Genomic DNA, 21766 nt, shown 5'->3' with positions numbered 1-21766 from the left:
GCGCATTTCTCACCCTAGGCTTATACTCAATAAGTTTTCCCAGTTTTTTGTGGTAAAATTAGGTGCCTCGGCTTATATTTTGGGTCGGTTTATACTTAAGTATATACAGTATTGCCTGGAGTTCAGCTTTAAGAAAGAGAAAACTGTACAATGGCAAAGCTAAACTATATATAAAGCCCCCCCGCCCAAAAAAAACGAAATCACAAAGCAGATAAAAAGTAAATGTTAGGGCCCTACTGTTGGAACAAAAAATTAATTTCAATGAATGGTTTAGATGGGCAGTAAATCCTTTTATTGCTGAAAATGTGAAAATTGACAACTAGCTCACTTTTAATAAGTTAAAGGGTCACCTTTACCAACGTATTTTGGGTGCAACATGTCTTTAATCACCAGCCCCCAGAACCCCTTTCCCTGTGACAGTGAATGGGGGTTCTCCCCCCCCCACAGCCGCTGTCCCAGTTAAAATCGGTGGGGGGATTCACCCACACAGTTAGGGTTTCCACTTTTTCTTCAAGCTAAACCCAAACACTTTAGCGGCGCACAGTAATTTTTTTTAGTAGACACTATAGGATTGTAACAGACCTGGGACACTTTTGGGAACGCCAAAGAGAATAGTAATGCAGCGCACATAGAGCCCCCTTACCCTCCTGTCTAGTTCTGTCCTGAGCCACATTCCTCTTTGAATATTGTGTCCGGGTTTCAGATGGACTTAAATGGGAAATGTGGCAACAATACACACAGTCATGTCATTTGTTCACAGAGATCTGTGAATGAATAAACTAAAAGTCCCATCTTCCACTGCAGCAGGTGGATTTGTCTCAATGGACTACAAACGCACCGATCAGCACCCTCGTAGTCCATTGATTCTTCTTGCAGCTCAGTAACTGTCTGTCCGTACTGAGGTCCAGAGGCGTAGCTTGAAGCATGTGGGCCCCGATGCAAAAGATGATCTGGGCCCCCCCCCCTCATTACCACCCACTACTTTCACCGTATGTGCAGATACATCCACCACATGCCAAGATACTCAAAGTGGCTTAAGAGTTTTAAGATCCCAGAGTTCCTCTTTACATCAGAGGACAGGGATCAACGCTGGAGAATCAGAGGACAGGGATCACCGCTGGAGAATCAGAGGACAGGGATCACCGCTGGAGAATCAGAAGACCGGGATCACTGCTGGAGAATCAGAGGACAGGGATCACCGCTAGAGAATCAGAGGACAGGGATCACCGCTGGAGAATCAGAGGACAGGGATCACCGCTGGAGAATCAGAGGACAGGGATCACCGCTGGAGAATCAGAGGACAGGGATCACCGCTGGAGAATCAGAGGACAGGGATCACCGCTGGAGAATCAGAGGACAGGGATCACCGCTGGAGAATCAGAGGACAGGGATCCCTGGCAGGTCACTTGGCAGAGCTCCTTTCCCATCCCAGCACTGTATACAGCCCCTCCACACTTCACAGGGTTGAAATCACATTCCTTTACACACAGTCTGTCAGTCTTCACAGGGTATATTTGGCTTTTATGTTGCCCATCTGACCTGTGAAATTCCCTGATCAGAACGGCAGTGTAGTTGCAGATCATGGCTAACTGGCTGTGTTGTAAAGGAATGCGATTTCAGCCCTGCAGAGGAGGAACAGTATAGAGTGCTGTAATGGGAAAGGAAGTCAGCAGCTGGGCATAGTATCCAGGGCGGAGGGGGTGGTCAGGGGCCTTTGGAGGGGATGCAACTTAGATCTGGGAGGGCAAAGCCATGTGACACAAAATCTGGAGCTTGCAGCCCTTCAGGGGCCCCCTGAGGAGGTGTTAAGGGATTTGTTTTAGCAATTTCTGAAGGTTTCTCTGTCAGTGTTGGCAGGTGTTGGGGGAAGGTAACCTCCCGAGGTGTGTCTTTTCCCCAGTCAGGGAAGTGGGGTAAGCGAACATCCCCGGGTGGGGGGTACAGAGAATCCCAGCTGGTGACTAGGAGACACTTAGCGGTCCCATCGTGGCCATAGGACAGCACTCTCCTCCACTTGCCTCGCTAAGCAAGGTTACCATTCAATGTTGCCAGTACACAGCACAGACACTTCTCCATCCTGGGCTGTTAATACCTTGTGCTCCTCTCCATTCAGGAAATGCCTCACAGCTTCTCCCCAACCAATGAGATTGGAGGGGTGAGGACTGTGGAAGACAAAGTAGAAGCCCAGTACTGGAGCGTGGCTGTGGAGCCCTAGGGCAGATTGGAGCTGGACTTTGTGGAGGATATGATAATATGACAGGGAGGCTGCAGGGGCCCCCTGGAGCTAGGGACGGGGTTGCGATTGTGACCCCTGCAACCCCTTATGCTACGCCCATTCCAAATGTCCATGCAGAGAGTTGTAGGCTGTGTCTCCAGGAGCCTGACACTGAAACTGCATTATACAGATTGTGGGTGCAATACAGGCCTCTGGGGGAAAAATAATAAATATGTACATTTAATTTATTTTTATTTTTTCAAGGTGAACTTCGCCTTTAAAACCTTTTGGAATGTGTTACGCCTATATTTACAGTGTGACAGCTGCTCAGCCATTCAGAAGTAGCTTTCTATTTTATAAATGAAGACAAAACTTCCTCTGATTGGCTGAGTTAGAGATCCTGACATCATCCGCCCGTCTCCCTGCCTTAGCCAATGAATAGAAGCTTTGTATTCATTCATAGAATAAAAAAGTCCCTGTCAGTGGCGGCTGGTGCTCAACAATTTGGGGGGCGGCAAACAAACCCCCCCTCACTTGCACCAAAGCCACCCCCCCAGGTATGGATGGGAAGACGGCCTTACCTTAGGAGATGATGAGGATCGAGGATGAGGGGTAGGGCTGCTGCTCCTCGCTCCAGCCGAGGGAAGAGCCGGGGCTTCTGCTCCCGGCCGAACAGGAATCCTAAGACTCCCTGGCCAATCGTGTCTCAGGACCGGGCACATGGATTGGGGGGGCAGTGCCCCTGTGCCCCTTATGGATGGACTGCCACTGGTCCCTGTGAATGGCTAAGCAGTGCTCAGCCTGACTCCGTTTTGTTCTGAGAATGGGACAGAAAGTTCCCATCCCACTGTCAAAATGCAGCGCTATATACTGTATGTAATTCTGTGCCAGATTTAGACCTTGTGGGGCCCGGGGCCCTTCAGGTTCGGGGGCCCCCTAATACACAGAGTTGGTTTACATTCCCAATGACAGTCACACATTTTCAAAATGCATAAAACAACGTCATTCTGAGGTCACGCATTCAGACACACACACGCAGTCAAAGGCTACCTTCCTTAACCACTTCAAGACCAGGCCTTTTTCTGACATTTGTTGCTTACAAGTTAAAATCAGTATTTTTTGCTAGAAAATTACTTAGAACCCTCAGAGATTGCGATATTTTATATCACACTGTATTTGCTCAGCGGTATTTTAAACACAATTTTTTTGGAAAAATGCGAAAGATACGTAACATGTCATACTTTAAAATTGCGCACACTTGCAGAATGGTGACAAAACTATGGTACTTAAAAATCTCCACAGGTGAAGCTTTAAAAAAAAAATTCTGTTTAGAGCTACGGAGGAGGCCTAGTGCTAGAATTATTGCGCTCGCTCTAACGATCGCCGTGATACCTTACATATGTGGTTTGGACACTGTTTTAATTTTTTTGGTCCTGACTTGCATATGCGTTCACATTGGCGCGCAAACACGGAGGGATGGGCCTTTTTAAAAAAAAAGTTTTCTTATTTATTTATTTTTTTACACTGTCACTTTAATTATTATTATATTTGTATCACTTTTATTGCTGTCACAAGGAATGTAAACATCCCTTGTGACAGTAATAGTCAGTGACAGGTACTTTTTATGGAGGGGTCTGGGATCTAAAAGACCCCAAACCCCTCCTCTGCACTTGAAAGCATTCAAAACGCCAAGATCTGTGTTTTTGAATAATTTAGATTTTTGAAAACTGACTCCCGAGAAAACCGGAAGTGACATCACTTCCGGGTTACTATATCTGAGACCCGATCAAAGTCAGTTTCTGGCTTTGTTCGGTTCTCTGGCCAGCCAGCGGACATGCTGGCTGGTCGCTCGGGTCTCCTGGTGGGATGGGAGAGCTTGGGTGAGCGGCGGGGGGAAAACGTCCCCTCCCACTGCATGTAATAACAGCCGCATAGGTCATTATCACCAGAGAGCTGACCGTCAGCTGTAAAAAAAACAGTACCGGGGTGATGCCTGCAGTTGGAGGCATCACTCCGGTACAACCACTTGAAACCAATGACGTACAGGTACGTGATATGGCGGCAAGTGGTTAAGAGTGTGAAAACTCTAGGTGTGGTTTGCTTGAGCTACCAAAATTTGTTTTTAAAAATGATACAAAATTTCCACTCCAGAGGAAAAACTTTTACAGATGATGTCAGACAAAATATTACTTACCAAGATTGATTTAATAAAAGAAATACATTTTCATTATACAGTGGAACCTCGGTTTGCAAGTAACGTGGTTAACGAGCGTTTCGCAAAACGAGCACTGTGTTTCTAAAAATCCTAACTCGGTTTGCGAGCGTTGTCTCGCAAAACGAGCAGGATTCTGGCCAAAAGCGGTGTGCAGTACCGCTTTTGATCTGAGGTGGGGGGTGCCGGACCCGAACAGCGACGATCATCGGCGTTCGGAAAAGCCCGAGGACAGTTTGGCTCATGAACGGAGTCTTTCCGAGGTTTGCTGAGGTCAGCCGAAGTGTGCTCAGGCCTTTTCGACCGTTTCCGAGGCTCTCCGGCGCCCCCCGCCTCTGGCCGCATGCGGTATTGCATCCCATTGAAGTCAACAAATTGTGGAACAAATTACTTTAGTTTCCATTGACTTCAATGGGAAAAGCTGCTTTGATATGCGAGTACTTTGGATTACGAGCATACTCCTGGAACGGAATATGCTCGTAATCTGAGGTTCCACTGTATATTTTATATCATTTTTTATATTATTTTTGTATAGAGGTGGGCCCTTTCTTTCAAAGGGGCCCGGGGCAGTTGCCCCTTTTTGCCCCTAATAAATCTGGCACTGATGTAACTGAGTCTGCCTTCAGTTTATACAGCGCTTCCAGCCGCTGCCTCTGTTAGTAAAAGGGAATATTTCATTTGGACAAGCTTGGTCCAAATGAACTATTTAAACGTCGCTGAAAGCTGGATATCAGCTTTAAAGAAGAGCTCCATCTTTCAAAACACTTTCCAAACATTGTTTGGATCAAAAAAAAGAATTTCCCTCGCTAACCTGTGAGGCCACTGGATGTTTGGTAAAAACTGTATGTAGCTGAGGCCACATAGAGCATACCGCACTGTTTTCCGGGTGTGAGCCAAGACTCTCTGTCTCATACCTATAACACAGATCAGTCTACAGCAGCGGCGCTCAGAGCAAGCCATGTATTCTATCAATGGATACAAAGCTTCCTCTAAATGGCTGGGTCAGAGGTTGTGACATCATCAACTCGCCAGAAGTCTCGGCTCGCACCCAGAACACAGTGCGGTATGCTGGGTGTAGCCGCAGTTAAATTCAGTTTATACTGCACATCCAGCGGCCTCACAGGTTAGTGAGGGACATAGTTAGTTTGGGCCAGCTTGGCCCAAATTAACTATGTAAAGTGTTTTTGGAGTTTGGAGCTCTTCTTAAAGTAAGTGGATAGACTATAGAACACATGTCTAACTGGTGGAAGGAGCATAGTCCTTACAAAGGGGCCCAGTCAGGTGAAGGAGGCATTGTACACTCACTGTAAAAGTCACACTACCATGTTCAAAGTAACAAACCTCCGGCTTCTCACCACTGCTGACTGTTCTTTCACATTTTCCAAGCAGATCATCATCATATTTATTATCCTCATCCCAAATCTCCACCTTCAAGCTAAATCCTGGACTGAGTTCCAAAACTCCGAGATCAAACCGTTTGTTCCATTCTGGATCATTATTGTTCCATATGGTCTCTGTTCGAGCAGAAGCCAGTCCAGGACCCGGTCCAGCACTTATTTTTACATAGGCATCAGTGCTCGAGATGTAGTCACCCCAAAGGTTTGAGGCACGTTGTACAGTGACCACTACTTTGGAAAGTCCCCTTTTTGCGGGGCAACAGTTTATATTTTGGCCTCCACCAGTAGGACAAACGCAGTTGCACTCTTTACCACTACTCTTCTGGGAACCTGAGGGGCAAGAGCAGCTCTTATGCAATGCTTTCTCCAAGATGTACCCACTGATGGCTTTCTGTAGGCTTTGTCTCTGAGGTTTGTTGACTTCAACCAGGTTGTGGATGGGCTCCAGAGAGTAGGATATGATATCTGGGTCAGTCTTTAGGCTTTCCATCCAGGTCTCGAAAATACCTGCATCTGCGTTCTTTACATCAAAGGACAGCTGCTCAAATTTGATATTCCCTCCTCTTACCTAAAGTTCACAAAGAAACATTATTTTGCTTATTAGATGGGTAGGGTGAGAATAAAAACGGCGCTGCCCTCTATATTATTATTAAATAACAGAAAAGAAGTATGCCAAATTGTTTTATTCCATAAAAGGCTTTTATGGAATAAAACAATTTGGCATACTTCACGAAGGCAGCCCCCTTGTGTTTCTCTTTTCTCTGGATCTCTGGAGAGTTTAACAGATTAAGGTGGTTCACTGCTGGAGTAGCATGGTCATAGCAGAGCATTTATTTACCCTGGAACAGCCGTAAGGATCGCACAGAGCAGAGGAATGGAAGTACTATTGGAGTGAACATCATCCGCCCTGAGGCACCCACTTTATCGCTCGGTACCCCTGCAGGGGTGACTTTATCTGGTGAGTGGGGTAGCATCGGGGGGTGAGCACTTCAAGTCACCTTATGAAAAAATCGCACAGAAGACACTGCGGTGTACCCTCCAGGGTGAAATAAACAGCATCTACAGTTGAACTCTATTTCTCCCACCTGGTTAACAACACTTTTTTCTGCATGGATATATATAAAAACTCTTAGAAATTAACCATATCACGTGTTACAAACATAAGAAATAAGGAATCACTTGTATATTTTTTTACTGTAGTTTGTGCTTAGGGAGCGTTATTATTGAATTATAATTTAGCTGGTCACTCAGTGGGACACCTCACGTTTTACACAGAAGGACACCTCACGCTACACAAGCGCCATCGTGTCCCAATACTTTTGAACATTGGGGTCAATCACATTTGATTAATTTTTTGTATATATATATATATATATATATATATATATATATATATATATATATAGAAGGGGCAACACGGACATTACACTGATTTGAATATGCACATATAATCTTTCAGTATTTAACCACATTTTTTTCATGTTTTAATTTGGCGCCATTTTGTCCCAATACTTTTGAACCCTGGGGTCAAGTTTTTTAATTTTCTTCTTTTTTACATTGTTCCTTTTTTCACACAGTTCACCACTATATATTTTTTCACCCATATATATTCCAATTTAGATGACACTTTTATCCCGCTGATGGGACACACTCCTGTCAGCAGTCTCTAATAGCACTGGTGTTTTTGAATCTTTTGGTTATTTCCAAATATATGGTCCCCTCTGGTTTAGACCGTACTATGTTCTGATATTGGTGGAGCTTTGACACATTAGAGTCATTTGGATTTAGTCTGTAATTTATTACATCTTTTCTGTTATTTAATATTAATATAGAGGACAGCGCCGTTTTTATTCTCACCCTACCCATCTATTATGCAATTAGACCCTTAGGGGTACTAATTAGAGATAGGCAGCAGCTCTCACACTGTCTTAAGCGCGGATCTACTTATTTATATTTTTATTTTGCTTATTGTCGGTAAGAAATTCTCGTGTATCCCATGTATAAGAGTTTCAGGGTTCTGCCCCTTTGTCGGAGCAATTCTATTGAGTCCACATTGTTGCTTCATTGGTGGAATATTCTACTATGTTTAGGCAGATTTATGTAGGATATTCTGCACATTTACATACATTGTGTTTAATATAGCTGCATTTTACACATCAAAATGGTAGCGTAATGACTCTTAACTATGTTTATTTTATGCAAGAGGCAGATGCCTTACCTTGGCACTTGTGGGCTGACCTGTTTGTGGATGGTTATCTAATGAAATATGTCAAAGGAGGTTATCTACAAGGGATTTTAAAATGCAGATTTGTCTGACTAGACTTGACTTGAGAGGAGACCTGAAGGGGCCCGAAGGGCCTGGTATGGAATTTGGGGGGACCCCCACGCAATTTTTTTAATATTCATAACAGACCCAAAGGGACTGGTAATGGACTTCTTTTATCTGTATTGCCGGGACCGAGAATTCATTATAGCCATGAGTAGTTTTAAATGCCTTTTTTTCCTTTAGAAATGTAATTTTGCTCTCGGACTGTTCTAAACATGGAAAACATGCGCCACTTTACAAGCATACTATAGGCACCCCCCAGGTTCGAAATTTAAAGGAATATTTCATTTTTATTGTTTCACTTTAAGCATTATAAAAAGTACTGATCCCGAAAAAACACGTTTTTAAAACTTTTTTTGCATTGATCCATGTCCCCTGGGGCAGGGCCCGGGTCCCCAAACACTTTTTATGACAATACCATGCATATAAGCCTTTAAAATTAGCACTTTTGATTTCTCCCATAGACTTTTAAAGGGTGTTCTGAGGCTTTCGAATTTGCCGCGAACACCCCAAATTGTTTGCTATTCGGCAAACAGGCGAACACCCGATGTTCGAGTCGAACTTACGTTCGACTAGAACATTGGGCTCATCCCTAATGGTGTAGTGCCTCTATGCTTGCTATGACATAAAAGGACTATGTATTTTGAATGGGACTCTGAAGGCTGCTGTTCATTGTATTATATGCAAACACTCTGTCATCTGTTCTGGGATCCAATAAATGCAATTTCTCTGGCAAAGAACTTTGTTGCTGCCAAAAATTCATTTTACAATAAAAATTATGTCATCATCCCTATATTTTACAACACTATGTACTTACAGTTCCCCCACTCTGGCTCTGTTCTAGGTGTACTGAAATAAAGTTGGCACACTGCCTCCTTTATTCTCCACAATCTTGTGTGTCTATGACATCTCATCTTTTAGTGTGATACTAAGCCTAGCCAGTTGAAGAAAATGACCTATGGGGCAAGAAGTATATATCCAGCCCTAATAATATGTATCATAAACATATGAAAAAACAATATATACTGTATATATATATATATATAATATATATACCTCCCAACTATACTTATTCCTGGTGTACAACTCACCTCCCAACTCTTCTCATTGAACGTCTGATGGAAACTCTCCCCCCTGTTGGATTTTTGGCTTAGTTCCTTGCAGGCGCTAGCTTTTGCATTTGCTTCACCTTTCCCAATGACAGAAACTGAGGCCTCCATGCTAAGACAATCCTTCAGCTCGTCCATGGACATGCCATCCATGGTGACTTGACAGGTCTTGATGGCGTTGACCTCTTGTACTTTGCCTCCTACATCTGCTTGGTTGATATAATGAGTGCCGTAGATGCTAATTAGACGTCTGTAGTGAGCTTTAGTGCTGGCATCATAAGTCGGTGGCAGAGACCCCAAGGCCCGTTTTAGATCTTTGCTCAGTGGAGAACGGTCTAAAAGTCGGAAGCTGGTAAAGGGACAAATTTAGAGCTTCAAGAAAAAAAACACAAACAAATTTTTCCAATCATTTTAACACTTGTCTCAGGAGTATCCTTTTTCTTTTGTACAGAGATAGTATTTTGGATGATGCCCACTGAGTTTTTTCAACTCTGCCATACCTGCTTTAATAGGTACTGGGGCAGTTGAGTTACTGACTCAATATATTAGTATATTGCGATACTGATCAAATTAGCAAAATCTGTTTTATTGGAAGCAAAATTATTCTGCAGCTGGTAAACAGGTCTTTTAAAGTAGCGAAAGGAGGAACTTTTTGTCATAAATGTTACCGGTTTAATAATGAAAACATATGTTACATTCAAAGACATGAAATAAAAAATGGATTCACCACAAACTCGCCCCAAGTGAACTCAAAATAGCAGCGCTAAAGTAATCCCTAATCATAAAGTGACATAAAGTGAAGAGTGATAAGACAATCAATCATCTAATGATATAATTACATCATATCACCACTCCTCCTCAATAATGTGCATAAAGTGGTATGATCAAAAATTCACAAGAAAAAGGTGCGCAAAACCAATTAAGTGAATAACATAGCTGTGCACTTAAAATGTGATGTATAAAATATATATATGTGTGAATCAAATGTGAATCAATCCACAAAAAATATATATATAAAATTATATATAGAGAAGTGTGTCCACAAACAATCCAAAAAACATAGTATCAAAGTAATAATAGATGAACCTTGCGAGCCAATTACGGATAAATGCCCAAAAAAATATCAAAATAGTGTATAACCAATCCTGTGTAACCAATCAGCTGCAAACACTCAATCACGTTTCATAATCGTGTAAGTGACAAATAGAAAAAATGTGTCTGCGCTAGATAAAAATTATCGTTTCAATAATAAATACAAAAATAAATACGTAAAAAAAAGTGTTATAGCTAACCAATAAATCAAAAAATAACCATAAGTACATACATTTGTAAAGTGCTCAGTGCTATATCAAACATGCAATAAAAGTGCTCAATCAGAAAATAGAATATCAAAAAATTCGATATAAGTGCTCAATCAAGAAATTGAATACAATATAAAAGGGAATATCTTCTTGTGAATCTAATAAAGTCCAAGACAAATGTGCATCCAAAAATGTAAAAGTGCCCAAAAACATTGTCCATATTCAGTGAAATCCACACATCTTTCCTTCTGAAGGTGTATCACCATAAAACGTGCTAAAGTGTCTTCCAGTGTTCCCCACAAGCATATATGCTCACCTTCTTGCGTGTGACACAGTGGTTACACTCTGTCAAACCAAGCTTTGGAGACACTCCTGTGCTCTAATGGAAACCGCTGTGTAGATCTCCAATGCTCTCAATCAAGGTTATATATGCAAAAAGAAAAGAGACTCCATAGTGCAACATTGCATGATGTAATAAAACGTTTTATTGAGAAAAGACTAACTCCCCTTGTGGGGGTACTCACATACTGTGGGTGCGTTAGTGCACCATCCTAAACAGATTAAAAACGGCCGATCTCGTGGTATGGCGTGCGGTGCGGTGTGTCATACGAACTCTCCCTCTCTCTCTGCTGACAGCTCCGTCCAGGCCCCTCCCCTACGCGTGTTCGGCACCGGGATCACGTGCCTTCCCCCTGATGAAGGCACGTGATCCCGGTGCTGAACACGCGTAGGGGAGGGGCCTGGACGGAGCTGTCAGCAGAGAGAGAGAGAGAGGGAGAGTTCGTATGACACACCGCACCGCACGCCATACCACGAGATCGGCCATTTTTAATCTGTTTAGGATGGTGCACTAACGCACCCACAGTATGTGAGTACCCCCACAAGGGGAGTTAGTCTTTTCTCAATAAAACGTTTTATTACATCATGCAATGTTGCACTATGGAGTCTCTTTTCTTTTTGCATATATAACCTTGATTGAGAGCATTGGAGATCTACACAGCGGTTTCCATTAGAGCACAGGAGTGTCTCCAAAGCTTGGTTTGACAGAGTGTAACCACTGTGTCACACGCAAGAAGGTGAGCATATATGCTTGTGGGGAACACTGGAAGACACTTTAGCACAATTTATGGTGATACACCTTCAGAAGGAAAGATGTGTGGATTTCACTGAATATGGACAATGTTTTTGGGCACTTTTACATTTTTGGATGCACATTTGTCTTGGACTTTATTAGATTCACAAGAAGATATTCCCTTTTATATTGTATTCAATTTCTTGATTGAGCACTTATATCGAATTTTTTGATATTCTATTTTCTGATTGAGCACTTTTATTGCATGTTTGATATAGCACTGAGCACTTTACAAATTTATGTACTTATGGTTATTTTTTGATTTATTGGTTAGCTATAACACTTTTTTTTTACGTATTTATTTTTGTATTTATTATTGAAACGATAATTTTTATCTAGCGCAGACACATTTTTTCTATTTGTCAAAAAACATAGTAGTCCAAAAAATATGGTGGTCGCGGCGGACCCAGGTACTGCGCTTCTCAAATTACCCGTCTCACCCGATCCCTGGTGTAGATAGGACCGACTTCCACACTTCCTCGTATGGCGCTCCCTGTCACAGCGTCCTACGTCACTAGCGTTCGATTGCCGTGTAGCCACGCCCCGACATGTTTCGTCATAAAGACTTAATCATGGGATTCCCATGATTAAGTCTTTATGACGAAACATGTCGGGGCGTGGCTACACGGCAATCGAACGTTAGTGACGTAGGACGCTGTGACAGGGAGCGCCATACGAGGAAGTGTGGAAGTCGGTCCTATCTACACCAGGGATCGGGTGAGACGGGTAATTTGAGAAGCGCAGTACCTGGGTCCGCCGCGACCACCATACACTGGTTCACTGATTGGAGTTGATGCTTTGACAGCTTGCTGTGTTGTGCTATTTTTGAGCTTGCAGTGAATTTTAAAGATGTGAGTTTAATGGTGGAGGAGTGTGTTATTTTTAATAAATATCAGTACGTTATTGCACTATTGGATTATTTTCTTTTTTCATGCGGAGAGAGCTCTGTGGCATCACACTCTGGATATATAAAGGTGTACCATTGGAGATCATTTCCCCTTACTGTGTGGGATAAAGGCTTGGTGGCCCTGACACGAGAGTGTGGGCAAAAGGAGCTGGTGAGTTTATTTACCTAAGGGGAGAGGAGTCACAGAGGTGCGGTGGAAGATTCATTTGAGTGGAAGATTTGCACTGCATCACGTCACGGAATATTTTTTGGACTACTATGTTTTTTGGATTGTTTGTGGACACACTTCTCTATATATAATTTTATATATATATTTTTTGTGGATTGATTCACATTTGATTCACACATATATATATTTTATACATCACATTTTAAGTGCACAGCTATGTTATTCACTTAATTGGTTTTGCGCACCTTTTTCTTGTGAATTTTTGATCATACCACTTTATGCACATTATTGAGGAGGAGTGGTGATATGATGTAATTATATCATTAGATGATTGATTGTCTTATCACTCTTCACTTTATGTCACTTTATGATTAGGGATTACTTTAGCGCTGCTATTTTGAGTTCACTTGGGGCGAGTTTGTGGTGAGTCCATTTTTTATTTCATGTTTGTCATTATTTAAGCAGCTGCTCAGTTTTAGGTTTTCTCCATTAGCGCAGCGTTTTTGGGTGTATGAGTGGGCGGATTTTTATACACCTGATTTTTTACATTCAAAGACATACCTGTAATAGACACAGCTCAGATGGTGCTTGATGAAGCTGTAACGGTCTGTGCTGGTCTTACTCTTACCAAACTGTGCTACTTCGGAATGAGAACCAGCCATTACCAGGTTGCCAGTCACCCCATTGTGGCTGATCTCTAGACCAGCTTTCCAGTCATTCTTCACATCAGATGCAGATTCCTCAGCCAGCGATGCAGAAGATCGGGAGACCTCACTGCTGATCTTCCTAGAACAGGATGACTGGGGACGCCAGTCCACCATTGCAAGGGGAAGCTTTTGCCAGTTTTTGTTCATATATGGGTTGCGACAGATAGTGCAGGTGTTGTTCTGTGTAGAAAATGTCTGGAGATCTAGCAGGTGAGCCCTGGTCTGCTTCATGGTCACAATATCAAAGCCTTGACCAACAAGATTGTGCCCGGGGACAAAATGGAGTTTATCACATTTTGGTTTCTTGGCAGTTTGGCAGGCGTAGGTGAGTGGGGGGTGAGTTTGGCAGGAGGTAGAGGTGGCAAAGCTTAGAAGAACCAAGATGAGCCACATATTCAGTTGCATTGAAAATGAACCCTGCAGAAAACATAAAAACAAGACCAAAGTTAGATTCCCCATTGATATGCTCTTTATGATATACTATACATAATTATTTAACAGGTATTTTTTCTCTTTTATATTTCCGAATATTCCTTTAAAAGATCCACTGGAAACTGGTAATAGGGCTACCATTCCCTAACAGTTTCCTTGAAGTAATATATGGAGAAGCATCTCCACAGAGAGAAAACAGGAAGATAGCTTATTGCATTGCTCTGGGCTTCACTCAAATTGGAACATTGATCAATCATAAAAGCTCCTCCTCCTTGCTGATTGGATAATTTACTGGCAATTTAAAAGTGCTTAGTACGGCTTTCAAGGGGGAACCCCATGCATAGCACCTTGTCCCCATGTTGAGGAGAAGAAGGGCCTCTTCCCCAGAACCCTGGCTTGGTGGTTGTGGAGAGTCTATAGGAATCTGATAGCTTGTTTTAACAACAAGGGGACACACAGATACCACCCCTAATGAGTAAGGGGGAACAATATACCCCTACTCATTCACCAAAAAAGTAAACAGTAAATAAAAACACTCAATTTCACAGAATAAATCATTTTATTTAAAAAAAATGTCCTACAATGTAAATCCAACATGATGGAGATTGTTGTAAATCATTTTGATCGACATAAGCCAAAGAAAAAAAATCAGTTAACCCCAACGTGATGGTGGGCACACGCAATATAAGGGAAGAGGCGGAGACAATGGTGACATCATCATCTAAATATGGCCATGGCAATATTTGGTTAATGTTATTGCCCAAATATGGTCACATGTCAGCCCCTATCCATGCGCCTTTGCTTATGTGGCTATATAATGAATGTATGATTGCTGAGGATGCAACAGATTCCTGCACCTGATGTGTTCTTAGGAAATGATCATGTTGCCCTTGCCCTCTTAATTGCATGGCCATGGACTCCTGTTGGAGTGCACACATTCAATCCCCTATCCCTCCTGTTTACTATGCATGCACCACTTTCCCAAACTTCCTGTTGGGGAAAGCCACACGTTACATCACTACTATTATGCCGCGTACACACGGTCGGACTTTTCGGCTACAAAAGTACGACAGCCCGTCCGACAGACTTTCAACGGACTTTCGACAGACTTTTGGCGGACTTGCGGCAGACTTTCTAACGAATGGACTTGTCTACATACGATCACACAAAAGTCCGACGGATTCGTACGTGATGACGTACACTGGAATAAAATAAGGAAGTTGATAGCCAGTAGCCAATATCTGCCCTAGCGTGGGTTTTTGTCCGTCGGACTAGCATACAGACAAGCGAATTTCTGGGTCCGGCGGAGTTACGACGTAAAGATTTGAAGCATGTTTTAAATCTAAAGTCCGTCAGATTTGCGGCTGGAAAAGTCCGCTGAAAGTCTGGGGAAGCCCACACACGATCGGATTGTCCGCCGGATTTGGTCCGTCGTCGTCCATTGGACGTTTGTAGACGAAAAGTCTGACCGTGTGTACGCGGCATTACCCTAACTCACTCAGCAGGACTAAAAGTTCTACTGTGCCTTGCTCACACATGCACAGGACTGCTGATAAGGCAGTACAGTCAGCCCTCCTGTACGGGGCCCAGGCCCCATCAGTTCAAAAGGGGCACCTGCTGAGCAGGAGGGTCAGCTGTACTGACTTATTGCAGACATGATCCTCTTCTGCTTCCCCTTGCAGCGCTGCTAGCTTCTCCTCTTCTTTCTCCTTGTGGCTGCACTTCAGGGGGATTGGTCCTAGCACATGTTCGCCTACCATCTGCTGTCCGGGTCCCCGTGTGCACTTTTCCCCCACAGCGCTTCTGGCTTCCCTCCTCTCCCGATGGCAACTGATACAGGCACACAAGGGGATGTTTCAGGATGGATAGCAGGGGGAAGGGGCCGACCTTTCCTAAATGAACACAGTGAGCAATCGGTACCAATCACTCCTGTGTCCATTCATCACTAATGCATAATAAACTGTGTTTGTGAATGAACAGGAAGCCTCAGAGTGCTTCCTATTCATTCATCTGTGCAGCTGAGGCTGATAAATCTATGTCCTCAGTAATTTTTGAATGGGTGGTGCCCTGTCAAGTAGGCTGTATGGGGCCCTGTTAATTCTAACAGCAGCCATGCACATGCATGCCAGGTTTATTTTTTTTATGTAGTAATCTCAGCTGCTGGTGCATGTAGGCACAGGCAGTATCAGCACCTTCCTGTGTAGTCTGATCCCTGGAGAATGCACTAAAGGGTGACTCCTGAGGACACTGCAAGGGAGCAGAGCTACCCTAGCTGTTCCTCCATTGAAAATACATGTAAATTCATTATGTGCGAATGGGGTAAAGAATATTTACAGACTTAATTTGCTGCAATTCCAATGTGTGAATGCTAAAAATACCACACCGTACCACAAATACCACACCAGACTGCCTGCAGCACTAACACAGTCCTGCTATAAGATCCCTTTCACACTGTGGTCGCTCCGCGTTAACGGTAAAGCGCCACTAGTTTTAGCGGAGCTTTTTGGCTGCTAGCGGAGAGCTTTTAACCCCCGCTAGCGACCGAATAAAGGGTTAAAAGTACCTGTGTTTTGGCGCTGTCGAAACGCTTTTCAGGCTTTTTGGCAGCGCTGCTCACAGGACTTTTTCTAATGTTCTGCAAGTGCACCGCCCCAGTGTGAAAGCATTTGGGCTTTCACATTGGGGTGACATGAGAGGCGTTTTTCAGGTGCTTTACAGGCGCGATTTCTAGCGCTAAAATGCCTGAAAAACGCCTCCAGTGTCTCAGGGGTCTAAGTCTTTGATCCTCGTCATTTTACTAGTATGAAAAAATAAAAATTGCAGTATTTGTATTTATATACCAAAGACATGTAGAAGAATACATTTTGGCATAAATGTTTGAAAAAAAAAATTAAAACATTTTTTATTGGATATGTTTTATAGCAAAAAAGTAAAAAACATTGTTTCTTTTCTCTTTTTTTTTTGACTTTTGTCATTTATAGCGCAAAAAATAAAAAAACACAGTGATGATCAAATACCACCAAAAGAAAGCTCTATTTGTGGGAAAAAAATAATAGAAATATCATTTGTGTACAGTGTTGCATGACTGAGCAATTACCAGTTAAAGTAGCGCAGTGCTGAATAGCAAGTAATGGCCTGGTCATGAAGGGGGTAAAATCTTCCGGATGTCAAGCGGTTATGTGGACTACAGAAAATAACTTGAGATTAAAGGACATAATAAAAGGGCAGGGAGATGTATTCCTTACAGCAACAGAGCAAAATGGGATACATTTAGCCTGGATGTATGGAAATATAGGTAGTTACAACATTTCTGGAGGAACTTAACAAAATCACCTAGTTCAGTAAAAAATTTAAATCTGAAGGAATGGCTTCTGGATTTTGGGTATACCCCTAAATATTCCATCTACTATATCTACAGATTGTTATCTTTTTTTTAGAATCTAGAAATCCTAATTATTGGTCTAAATGGGAACTACATTTGGATCAGACAGTAACAGAAGTTCAAAAGTGTAAAATATTAGGATTAATATATACAGTGTGCGTAGACTCAAAAGTAAAGGAAATTAATTTTAAACTATTAGCTAGGTCAGCTTTTACAACAGTTACCCTTGAAATTAAACTATCACGTTTCGGTGAACTTTTGCTAAAACCATTTCATTGGAGGTCAGTGGGGAAAAATTCCCCGCATATTGGTAGCGTGTGGAAAGTATGCCCCCCTTACAGTGGTGGTTAGGGTGATACCTTTATATAAAGCTAAATAGACCATTGGTTTCTATCAGCTGGCTCTGCCAAGTGGTGTTGGTTCCAGAACTATGAAGGCACCTTTAAATGAGAGGACAATCAGCTACAGGTCCAGGAACCTCAGGTGGAACCCTGGATGATTGAGCGAAGTGGAATTATGTATAATACAAATGCTCAATTATATAAGAATAATGGAGGAATGGAGGAAAATTGTCTCTATACATTTGTGGAGTTGCAATCCATTTGGACCCTCTGCAGTGTCTCTCTTTCGTGATGCAACATATACACATATGCAACACATATAGAAGCTCCATGATACAACACAATGCAGCTAAGGGCGGCCATAGATGATACAATATTGATTCCTTCCACCACCTGGCCTGGAGGTTACATGGTGATTACTGCTAGCTGCTATAGCCGCTATAATCTAATATAATAACCTGGTTGTACCAAGTTGACCGATGGTACAATCAGCCTGCAAATACAAGGTTTAAATCTTGTTCGGTCCCTGCTGAACTGGCCGAGATTCAAACCATCTATGGTCAAGATTCAAACCATCTATGGTTGAGATTCGAATCTACGAAGGTCGGGATTCAAACCGTCTAAGGCTGGCTTAAAGAAATTATACCTAAATTTTGTAGGACAGATAAATCACCAACAATTGTAGAGTGGCTAGTGGAAGAAGACCAGATTTGTCTTTTGGAGGACTTGGTTAATATTCATAGAGATACTTGTGATAAGTTTTATAAAGTTTTAATTACTCTAATTGGTGGACTCAAAAGATATACATCACATAATAACAACCCTCAGAGGTAACATCCCATTATCATTCTATGTAAAACAAGAGACCAACCATTGGGGGTGAAGACAAAAAGCAGGGCTTTTAAATGTACCTCCATTGAGATGCCTTCACAGATTTGTGCTTCTATGTGCACAGAAGAGAGAATATAAGGCCAGGTGGAAAAGATAAAGTTGATCTTTGGGAGAAGAGGTTAGGGCAGTGATTCTCACCCAAGGCTTTGTAGAACTCTAGGGTTCCTCCAGAGGTTGTTTGGGGTTATTTGAGCTGTGGCTGAATGACCCATTTGATGGTGTCTGCAAAGTTATGGGGCCAATGTCACTTGGCAGAACCAGCTACATGACGCCAATGATCTTTTTAGCTGTCTACAAAGGTGACATTCTGAGCACCACTATAAGGGGGCATGCTTCCCACTGGCCGGCAGTAATAAGAGGCATGTAAGAGGCATTTATTCCTACTGACCTCCCCAATAAATTGGTTTTAGCAGGGGTTCCCTAAGACCTGAAAATTATTTTATGGGTTCCTTTGTGATTAAAAAAAAAGTTGAGAAATGCCTTGGACCCTTTGCTTTATCTCTAGAAAGATAGGAGCTGTCTTTATCTCACTTTAATAGTCCTCCTTATAGAAATGTAGTCTAATATGGGCACTGTAATATAATTAGAAAAGTGTCATTAAGATTGGAATAAATTAATTGATAGAAATATAAGTAATACATATGTTTATAGTTCACTTTTTGAGGGATTGGAGAATGGGGGGTTTGAGGGTTTAATGAGTTTTGTTTATTTTAATGTGTGATAGAAAGCAGGAGAGGAAATGTACACGATGAGAATTTGAAATAGAAGTCCACTTGAAAACTACTCTCTGAGTCTGTCTTCCCTTATGTGTCATGTCTATATGTGAGAATATAGAGATGTATTCATGATAATAACAAGGCAATCATTTTTGTAATTATATGTGCAAAAACAATACCATTCAAGGTGACATACAGTAAAAATCAAAATATACTCCAATAGAAATGAAACCACCACAAAACAGTATAAAAGTGACTGCTGACCTCAAATCAACATAAAAAATATAGGACAAATGGGCTTCCAATAGTAAGGGAAGGGCAGTAAATAGGTTGGTTGTCAGCAATCAGAATTAAAGTACAGTTTCCTAGATGACCCTAAGCTGCCCCTATGTAATTTGCCGGATTTTCCGGTGCTTTCTCTACAACAGCTTCTGATACACTATGGTGGCTCTTCGCTTCCTTTTCTTGTGAAAGGGGAGCTGGTACATAACAGAACCCCCATTATTGGCCCGGATAAGCCTGCTGGCCATAGTTTTTTATCCCATGCAGTGCATTATGGTTACAAGGAATGCAAGCGACTGAATTACATCATTACTCTGCGGGGACAATGGAACTTGAACAGGCAGGATCCACCTCAAACCCATGGTGGAACCAAACTGAACCCCATCCCTGATGGTCACTAAATGGTGTGAATAGGAGGACAGGTGGACTTACCCAAAGTGGAGGGTCTGGATGTCAGTTCTCTGATGTGATCTCAGTGCTGAACACACTGACAGTGGAGGACTGGAAGAGTCTGGATGTTTTTTATGTGTGTGTTGGAGGGGGGGGGGAGGGGCACATTTTCAGCTGAGAAAACCCACCACAGATCTACACCAAAAACCTCCAACACCCAGCCAGAGTGTCTAAAAATGACTTGTCACAAACTGTTCTAATTCTTCTAATTCTGCATGTATGTCCGGTGTAATTCTCAGTATATGTTCTTATTCTGTATGTATGGACTCTGCACAGTACTACTTCTCTTGTCCTGTATGTCAGGTGTAATTCTCTGTATCTGTTCTTATTCTGTATGTATGGAGATTTTTATTTGTACAAACAAACAAGATACATAATAACAGACTAACTGACTGAAAATAACATAAATACAACAATTACTAACATGTTGTTTTGGTCAAAAACTTAGCAGTTAAAGGGCATTAATAGGAAATAAATGTCATGTGACAATAAGACTCCTTTCCATAAGTCTATACTTCTCCAACATTTCATTATAAGTCAGAATCGGAGTCACTCTGCTGACTACCAGTTTCCATATCAGATTCTGCGGATCCAGGATCGGGGGCAGACGCCTTTTAGTGGGCGGGTCATCCTCTGAGCCAATCACATACTCCTTTTCCACTCTTTTTAATTCCTGCTCCAGTTCCTGGGCCTCTAGCGAATAGGAGTCAGCATCCGAATCTAATAACGCTTCATACCTATTGGTGGAAACTGCCATACCCACTTCTGGTGCCCCTTTCACTTTTTTAGCTGGCTTTGTCCAGTCACTTTCGGGTTTACGGGTTGATTTATCCTTTTTTTTATTCCTCCTCTTCTGACCAGTGATTAGGGATGAGCCGAACACTCCCCTGTTCGGTTCGCACCAGAACATGCAAACAGGAAAAAAGTTTGTTCGAACACGCGAACACCGTTAAAGTCTATGGGACACGAACATGAATAATCAAAAGTACTCATTTTAAAGGCTTATATGCAAGTTATTGTCATAAAAAGTGTTTGGGGACCTGGGTCCTGCCCCAGGGGACATGGATCAATGCAAAAAAAGTTTTAAAAACAGCCGTTTTTTCGGGAGCAGTGATTTTAATAATGCTTAAAGTCAAACAATAAAAGTGTATTATCCCTTTAAATTTCGTAGCTGGGGGGTGTCTATAGTATGCCTGTAAAGGGGCGCATGTTTCCTGTGTTTAGAACAGTCTGACAGCAAAATGACATTTCGTAAGGAAAAAAAGCTATTTAAAACTACCCGCGGCTATTGCATTGCCGACAATACACATAGAAGTTCATTGATAAAAACGGCATGGGAATTGTGTCTTACCTTCTCATTACATTATGCTAGACGTGAAATTTTACTCAGATGGAAACTGGTAGAGCCTCCCACTCTAGCCTCATGGAAAAGGTCGGTGAACTTGGTACTCCCTCTATACAGAATGACATATGAAAGTAGGCAATGCCCAGGGAAATTTGATAAAATCTGGTCTTCTTGGATAGATGCTTCCGGGGACCCTGAAACCCCTACCCCTTAACTGTGATGCAAAACACCTTGGAGCACATTTTCTATCACATGTTTATTCTCCTTCTGTCCTGGTTCCCCCCCCCCTCATCCCTTTCTGTCCCCCTCCCCTCTCCCCCCCCCCCCTGCTCAGGTTTAATAGAATACTGATTACTTACATAAAGTTACCTAAGATTTTATAAGATTTTATAACACTATAATGCATTAACCTATGCTGTTGGGTGATACTTCTCACATCTGCACAGCTGGAA

General features: G+C 42.3%; 1 protein-coding gene across 1 annotated transcript; it reads right to left on the bottom strand.

The window, feature by feature from the left end:
* Window positions 1–5543: 5543 nt before the first annotated feature.
* On the bottom strand, window positions 5544–20030 carry LOC141148299 (perforin-1-like). Its single transcript, XM_073635592.1, has 4 exons — window positions 19952–20030; window positions 13330–13892; window positions 9242–9608; window positions 5544–6392 (listed from the first exon to the last, which is right to left on the bottom strand). The coding sequence occupies exons 2-4, from the start codon at window positions 13878–13880 to the stop codon at window positions 5664–5666; spliced, it is 1647 nt and encodes a 548-aa protein (XP_073491693.1). The 5' UTR covers window positions 13881–13892; window positions 19952–20030; the 3' UTR covers window positions 5544–5663.
* Between the last annotated feature and the right edge of the window lie 1736 nt (window positions 20031–21766).

The sequence above is a fragment of the Aquarana catesbeiana genome, linkage group LG06 (genome assembly GCF_042186555.1).
Source record: "Aquarana catesbeiana isolate 2022-GZ linkage group LG06, ASM4218655v1, whole genome shotgun sequence".
Classification (NCBI taxonomy): Eukaryota; Metazoa; Chordata; class Amphibia; order Anura; family Ranidae; genus Aquarana; species Aquarana catesbeiana.
This window is presented reverse-complemented; position numbering and strand designations above follow the sequence as displayed.

Bases quoted from the DNA above. Each gene is read 5' to 3' on its own strand.
- LOC141148299 (XM_073635592.1), bottom strand. From the start codon at position 13,880: ATGCAACTGAATATGTGGCTCATCTTGGTTCTTCTAAGCTTTGCCACC. The intron at 9,609-13,329 runs GTATGTCTTTGA...TCCCTTTACCAG, and splicing joins CTGAGCTGTGTCTATTACAG to CTTCCGACTTTTAGACCGTT. The intron at 6,393-9,241 runs GTGAGTTGTACA...TGTGAACTTTAG, and splicing joins TCAATGAGAAGAGTTGGGAG to GTAAGAGGAGGGAATATCAA.